Source organism: Orycteropus afer, unplaced genomic scaffold (genome assembly GCF_000298275.1).
Source record: "Orycteropus afer afer isolate SDZICR_OR568_19922 unplaced genomic scaffold, OryAfe1.0 scaffold00039, whole genome shotgun sequence".
Taxonomy (NCBI): Eukaryota; Metazoa; Chordata; class Mammalia; order Tubulidentata; family Orycteropodidae; genus Orycteropus; species Orycteropus afer.
Genome location: NW_006921626.1, coordinates 15,553,484 through 15,560,967, shown reverse-complemented (window position 1 = coordinate 15,560,967; position 7,484 = coordinate 15,553,484). Strand labels below are relative to the sequence as shown.

The 7,484-nt window shown below is 37.5% G+C and overlaps 1 protein-coding gene across 1 annotated transcript in view; it reads left to right on the top strand.

Moving 5' to 3' along the window:
• Positions 1–7,484, top strand: part of CDC42BPA (CDC42 binding protein kinase alpha) — a 774,086-nt gene that overhangs the window by 624,526 nt on the left and 142,076 nt on the right. The window contains exon 17 of the mRNA XM_007936985.2: positions 3,805–3,929. Coding sequence (XP_007935176.1) covers positions 3,805–3,929 — 125 coding nt within the window. The remainder of the gene's footprint in view (positions 1–3,804; positions 3,930–7,484) is intronic.

Genomic DNA, 7,484 nt, shown 5'->3' with positions numbered 1-7,484 from the left:
CCACATTGTTCTCCCTCTTTATGCAGGATCTCCTACATCCCTTCCAAGTGGATGGCAGTAGAAAACCAAAAATTCTTGGAAACATTTAGTCCTAGTGACTGGTACACCATGCAGTCTGCAGCCTGTATGACTATGAGACCAGAAGAACTAGAGGGTGCCTGGTTACCACTGTCAACCACTTGGAAGGGGATCTGTGTAGGAGATCTTGCATAGAGAGGGAGAACAATGTAGAACAAAACTCAGAATCACTTGGAGGAAAAAAAAGGGGGGGGGGGACCAGGTTTCCTGGTCCGATAGTGCCTGGTGGAACCAGTGAGACTATGGCCCCTAGCTGCCCTTCACGGTCTGGAATTGAACCCACACCTGTGGCTTCCACCCAAACAGGGCACAGGCATATGAGTTGAGCATTTGCCTTGGGTAGATACGCTCCTTGGGAAGAACAATCATGGAAGAAAGGGCTGCGTATGCACAGGGAGACAGCTCAGGGAGCAGTAGTGCATGGAGTGATGGACACAGGGAAGAGGTAACTGTCAGGAGGAAGTGGGAAGGGAGCTGTTGCATTGTGGTAAATTGTGGTCAATGTCATGAGACAGTGTGTGTAACTGCTGTATGGAAAGTGAATTTGCTCTGTAAATTTTCACCCAAATCATAATTAAAAAAAAAAAAAAAAATGAAAAAGTAGAGAGAAGATTGAACTTGTCAGGGATGTCATTGTAATTGGATCCACAATCAAAACCCATGCAAGCAGCAATCAAGAAATCAGACATCGTATTGCACTGAGCAGATCTTTTGCAAAATACCTCTTTAAAGTGTTGAAGAGCAAAGATGTCACTTTGAAGACTAATATACGTCTAACTGAAGCCATAGTATTTTCAATTGCCTCATATGCACGTGAAAGCTGGACAATGAATAAGGAAGTCCAAAGAGTTGATGCCTTTGAATTGTGGTGTTGGCAAAAGATATTGAAAATACCATGGACAGCCAGAAGAACAACAAATCTGTCCTTAAAGAAGTGTAACTGAATGCTCCTTGGAAGTGAGATGGTCATGTTGTCAGAAGGACAAATCCCTGGAGAAGGATGTCATGCTTGGTAAAGTAGAGGGTGAGCAAAAAAGGGGAAGCTCCTCAACGAGATGGATTGATAAAGTGGCTGCAACAACTGGCTCCAGCATAACAAGGATTGTGAGGATGACGCAGGACCAAGCAGTGTTTTGTTCTGTTGTACGTGGCATCTCTGAGTCAGAGCAGACTTGACGGCACCTAACAACAACAAGAGAGATTAGTTTGCATCATATCTACCACCACAACCAAGAAGAACTATAAAGTTGGATTTATATATATAATTACTGTAGCAACACTTACTACAGTTTGTGTCTATGGAAAAGCATTGGTGACATAACTAAGCAATCAAGACTTTTATGGTCAAGATCCTATAGAGAAGAGAGGGAGTGCAGAGAGTGCCACTCAATGATCAGTACCACATTTTCTTTTTTCAGCTATGCTAACAGTAGCTGAAAATCTAGAATGCTGAACGGAGTATTCTAGTTTCGTAAAGCTAGAGAGAGAAAAACTGAAATTACCGCTGGCCAGGGTACAGGATCCTTAGTAAATCATTCAAGCTTTCAACTGTAGCCATTCAAAGATTACATTCTCAGAATAAGGGTGAAACAGAAAGAAACAAGCCCTCTCAAAAATTGAAACCCAGCCTCTAAGCACTTCATTTCCTGGTCTAGCTTTAGCCTTACTGCCTGCCAGAAGTAAAAGTAAATACTATCTGCAGGAAGATATTATCCAGAACCTTGCATTATCCTTATGATTTTCCTATACCATGCCTGGCATGCAGAAAAAATTACCACACATACTGTTGTTGTTGTTGTTGTTTTGTGCCATCAATTTGGACCCGACTCATGGCGACTCCCCTTGGGTTTCCGAGGCAGTATCACTACTTAAGTAGATTGCCTAACCTTCCTTAGGCACTATGCTACCAGAGCTCTACCAAATGCCTGGAAAAAAAAGAGATTATCAGCAACAGAAATGAAAAGACAGGCTAGCAGTTAGTACATACAGACCCACAGGATTCCAGTATTGGAATTTTCAGAAATGGATTTCAAAATCACTATGTGATATGTTCAAGAAGATAGAAAACATGGTGAAGAATTTTCAGCATTTAACTGGGTCCACACAAAACAATCACGTAGAATTTCCAAAAATTTTGGAAATTTTTGGTGAAAATAACTGAAATAATTTCCTCATAGGTTTTAACGAAAGATTAAACAGAGTCAAAGAAAGGACAGGGTAAGTAAAAAAAATTCCAGACTAAAGTATGAACAGGAACTAGAAAGGATAGAAAATAAAGAAAAGAGAACATGGAACATAATGAAAAGATCTGACATACAAGTATTGACTGAGGCAAAAGCATTATTTGAAGAGGTAATGGCCCCTAATTTTCCAAAACCTATGAGAAACATTGAGCCATAAATTTAAGAAGTGGCACAGACCCTACAGATAGATGGTAAGTGAAAATTAAATCAACTTAGGCACACCATAGAAAAATTACTGAAAATAATAACCAACAGAAAATCCTAAAAGCAACCAGAAGAGAAAGACACATTATATTCAGTGGAGCAAAAGTTACACTGAGAGCTGGCTCTCAACAGAGAAAATAGAATCCAGAGGAAAAAGGAGTAATATCTTCAAATGCTGAACGAAGATGACTTAGAATATAGTATATGCAGCAGAAATAATTTTTAAAAATGAAGGGAAATATCCAGACTATAAAAAACTATGGGACACACAACCTCCTTCCTTTGGTAATCAAGAAAAATAAAAGTGTGGAGGGGAACCTATAGGGTAAGAGACCCAAAAAACATCAACCATTAACCTGTGGTTACTTACTGGGATCATGATTCAACTTTAGCAAACTGTTAAAAAGTTTTTTAACATTTTGAAATAACAGGAAATTTGCAAAATTCCTACCTATTTGATGACATAAGGAAACTTGTTGAGTTTGTTTCAGTGTAATAATGATTTTATGGTTCTATTTTAAAAGAGAGAGCTTTATGGCTTAGAGATACACACAGAAATGTGTAGAGATAAATTATTTAATGTCTAGTATTTGCTTCAGAATAATACAGGAAGATAGGGGTAAAAGAACAATGTTGTGTTGTTGTTATGTGCCATCGAGTCAGACCTGACTCATAGCGACCCTCCTTGGGTTTCCGAAGCAGTATCACTACGGAAGTAGGTTGCCCCATCTTCCTTCCGAGGAGTGGCTAGTGGTTTGAACCGCCAGCCTTCTGGTTAGCAGTCAAGTGCCTTAGCCACTATGCTACCAGAGCTCCCAAAAGAACAATAGTGCAGTGAAATGAGGTTGACCTTGAAGCGATCATAATTAAAGCTAGATGGCATGAGAATGCCACTTATTTCTGTACTGTCCATTTTTAAAGAATGTTTGAAATTCTTCATCATAAAAATTTTAAATAAAAAGATAGCATAAAGACATTTTCAGTCAGTAAAAGAGAGAGAGATGTTATCACCAGCAGAATTGAGGAATTCTTTATTCAGGCAAAAAGAAAAATATTTACAAATGGAACCGATTTACTATAGGGGGTAATTCTGAGAGAAGAATAATTCAAAGAGTACTTCTGTTTTTAAATTCATTTACCAGAGGGTATGTAATAAGAAAAAATAAGAACAGGCATTTTTCTAGTGGAAGGTGATGAGTTATCAGAGTAAACAAAAAGTATCAGAGAACCTTAAATTCTTGATCCTAAAAGCCAGTCATGTCTTAAAACTGCCTTTCAGCTTACCACTTTGTATGAGAACTTAAGTATACACACCCAGCAATTAGAAGAAGAGGTAAAAGATCTAGCAGACAAGAAAGAGTCAGTTGCACATTGGGAAGCCCAAATCACAGAAATAATTCAGTGGTGAGTACTCTTTTAAATATTTATTTTTGGGAGTGATTGTAGACATATGATCAAATTATTGTGAATTCCAGGAGGCTACTAACATGTTCTTTATCTTATTTGTTTGCTGTGAAAAATAAGTTACTCTGAAAAGCAGTTTTATTATTGATCTGCCTTTTGTGTTCTACTGTGTTTTATGTTCTATTCCTTTATTTTCTAACTCCAACAAATACCTTATACCAATTTTACACACTTTCACTCAAAGCTGATAATTCTTTCTAAGAAAAGAAAATAGATCTCCTAAGACAGAGTTAATCATTTAAGAACTGAAGAAACTTATCCACTAGCTATAGATGTTCTTTCCTAAGATCAAAACAACTGTATCTGTGATTATTTTAAGAAATAGGATGCCTGGAGAAAAATTTAGAAGATGAAGATTCTGTTTTGTCACCTTCTTTCACAATTATAACAGATTAATTCACACATGGCACTTTAAAAACCTGAATGGTTACACTTCACTTTTATCAGCTGTTCCTTAAGCTCTTCAGTTTTAATTTAGAATAATTATTTTATTAACATTCATGCTGATTGATTTATTAAGTATCAGTCTGGTACTTATAAATATTTGCATATTTTTGTAGTATGTGGAGAAAGTAGAATCCAATAGAAACATTATTCTGTAATAGAAATAGGTAGCTTAACTTTTTATATTTATTTTCTAACTATTTTTCACTCTTTCTGACACATCATGGCTTTTTAATTTATATCAAAACCAGTGCTTCAGACTGGTTCTTCCTAACATAGTCATAGCCAAGGAAGCAAAAGGAGAATAGATCCAAACTGGTAAAATGTTGGTGTACTGGAATAATCACCAAAAAATTATGACTTGATGCCCTGTTAGAAACTTAATCTCCCTCTTAGAAAACAAGAGTAGCATACACATTGCATAACAACCAAATCTATTGAATAGCAGAGCCAGAATTGGTGGTGCCTGGCTCAAAGATGGTGTCGTTCTCCCCCATTGTGGTTACCTAGTGCCACTCTGACAAGAATATACCACAAATGGGATGGCTGAACGAACAGGAGTTTATTCTATTACGGTTTGGTGGCTTTAAATCTGAGTTCAAAGCACCAGGCTCTAGGGGCTGGGTGAAAGCCCCTCAGCCTTGGGCTTCACCTCTGCCTCCTGCTCCCAGCCCACTGGAGGTAGAGGCTTTTCTTCAGTAAGACAGCTGCTGGCTGCTGAGACTGACAAACCCAAGGTTAACACATAAAAAGGCACAGTCTCAATGTTACCAAACCACATGGTAGGCCATTAATTCAAGTCCATTGAAAGTCCCAAGGTTGGCAGAGCATGGCAGGCTGCAGAACAATGCTACATGCAGGGTTTAAGTGTGCCTAAGTTAGAGACCATTCCCAAAGCTGCGTACATATGGAACCAGACCACATCCCTAAAGAAGCTTACTCAGCTGCTTGTGGTAGACCCCACCATGGAGTTGATTGCCAGTCTCATCTTGGGGAATAACTACCACCAGGCTCAGCCAAGTTGACACACAACCTTAATTACCACATCCTCAGTCCTGGCAATAATACAGTCTTCCACATCAGACGCCTGAAAGAGCTCACACCTCTTCTGAGTCTCCTGTTTCAGAACTTTAACTTATAATATTTCTCATTCTGGTTATTGTCCTGGTATATCCACATTTTACAAATTCAAGTCTATTCCAGTTTTGCTGCATCAGCCATAAGGGAATCAATTCAAACCAGTTTGAAGCCCTGATCAAAACAACTAGTTTTCTTCATATATCTGTAGACTAGTCATTTGTTGAGAATATTTGTTTCCTGTGCTAATCTTTCAGTTCTTTAAGTATTTTTCCCATTTTCCTTCCTTGTTTCAAATTACTAGTCTTCTTGTTAAATAAAAAGTGAATAAACACTGTCTTCTTAAGTAATTTTATATAAATGACTCAAATATTTTAATATGACCTTAACTGTAGAGTTCTTATTTTAAATGTCTGCAGCTTATAGATATGTGACTATTCAGTACATATCTAAGGAAAATACCTGATTTATGGAAATTTGGTTGTGTTCCAGATAGCACAGTTAGTGGTTCATTAGTATGTAATTTATATCCATGTCATCAAATCTGCGTTTCTGAAATGAATTATCTTAATCTTTACCCAGGTTTCTAATATCAAAAATCATGATTTCATTTGTAACTCCACTATTATGTACCCAAATTTATAATTAAAGTAGAGTTAAACGTGATTGTATAGATAACAAAGCTTATATGACACTAATACTGAGATCCTAGACCACTGCTCTTTTCCAGTGATGGGCATGATAGGTTCACATGGAATGGCTGGTGGTTCTAGTAAAGGAAGGAAGCTTTAAATGTGAACTCTGTGGAAAGGGATACTAGAGAGAGTAAAGATGAAAGTTGTTATGTGATCCCACAAACACTCATTTATATTTTCTACATACAGGTGATATATATAGAAGAAATCAGGAATACAAGGAAGTCACTTTGCTTAAAAGCTGTTACTTAGAAATTGATTAACATAACAGATAAAAGATCATTGACTACCTAGTCAGCAAAAAGGAGTCCCTCAGTGGTGCATATGGTGCATGTGCTCAGCTGCCAACCAAAAGGCTGGAGGACGGACTCCACCCACAGGTGTCTTGGAAGAAAGGCCTTCTGAAGAAATCCATGGAAACCCTGTGGAGTGCAGTTCTACTCTGATACGCATGGGGGCACCATGACTCAGAATTGACCCTATGGCAGCTGTTCAGTACACTAATAGTAATAGATATATTTCCTATTATCAGAGTTCTCACTTCATTAAAAGTTGGCTCTCTGAGAAATAATATCCAAGTTTAAAAAAGCTAGGCTATTTCAATTTTTTGAAATGGGTATATTAAAACAAGTTATGGCACTTGTGGTATACAATATTTTCAATGATCTATTGGGAAAATTAACAATTTTAATACAAAACGAACAGTACAGTAGATGTAATCTCATTTGAAGACACTTCAAATAACTCTTCTTTCTCTACCCCCTATGTCTTTTCTTGTGAAATATCCCTTTATAGGAGAACTTTTTAGAGCAAGGGACCCTTGCTTCTTACTACTGTAGTGGAGCAAGGACTTACCTTCTCTCCATTGGCTCATCAGAGGCAGTGAATTATTTCAGTCCATCCACATTCTTGCAAACATTTCTCATTCTGTAATCTTCATTTGTGTTGGGTAGTAGCTTATGTTTATTAAAACATAGCATATTCCAGGCATTAGACTAAAAACTCACTCGTTTAATTATGAACAGTCCTGTGAATTAGCTATTATTGTTATTATTCTTATTTTCAGGAAAGAAAACAGAGATTTAGAGGGGGTAGAGGTAAGTGACATACTTGGAGTCAAATAGCTGGTAAGCAGCAGACCTAGAATTTAAATCCAGGTCTATTTGACTCAAGAATCTAAGTATTTAGAGGCGGGGCAAGATGGCGGACTAGGCAGAAGGATTGCACAGACCCTCTTCAACAAAGAAAAGGGAAACCAATAAATACAGACACAGAAGAT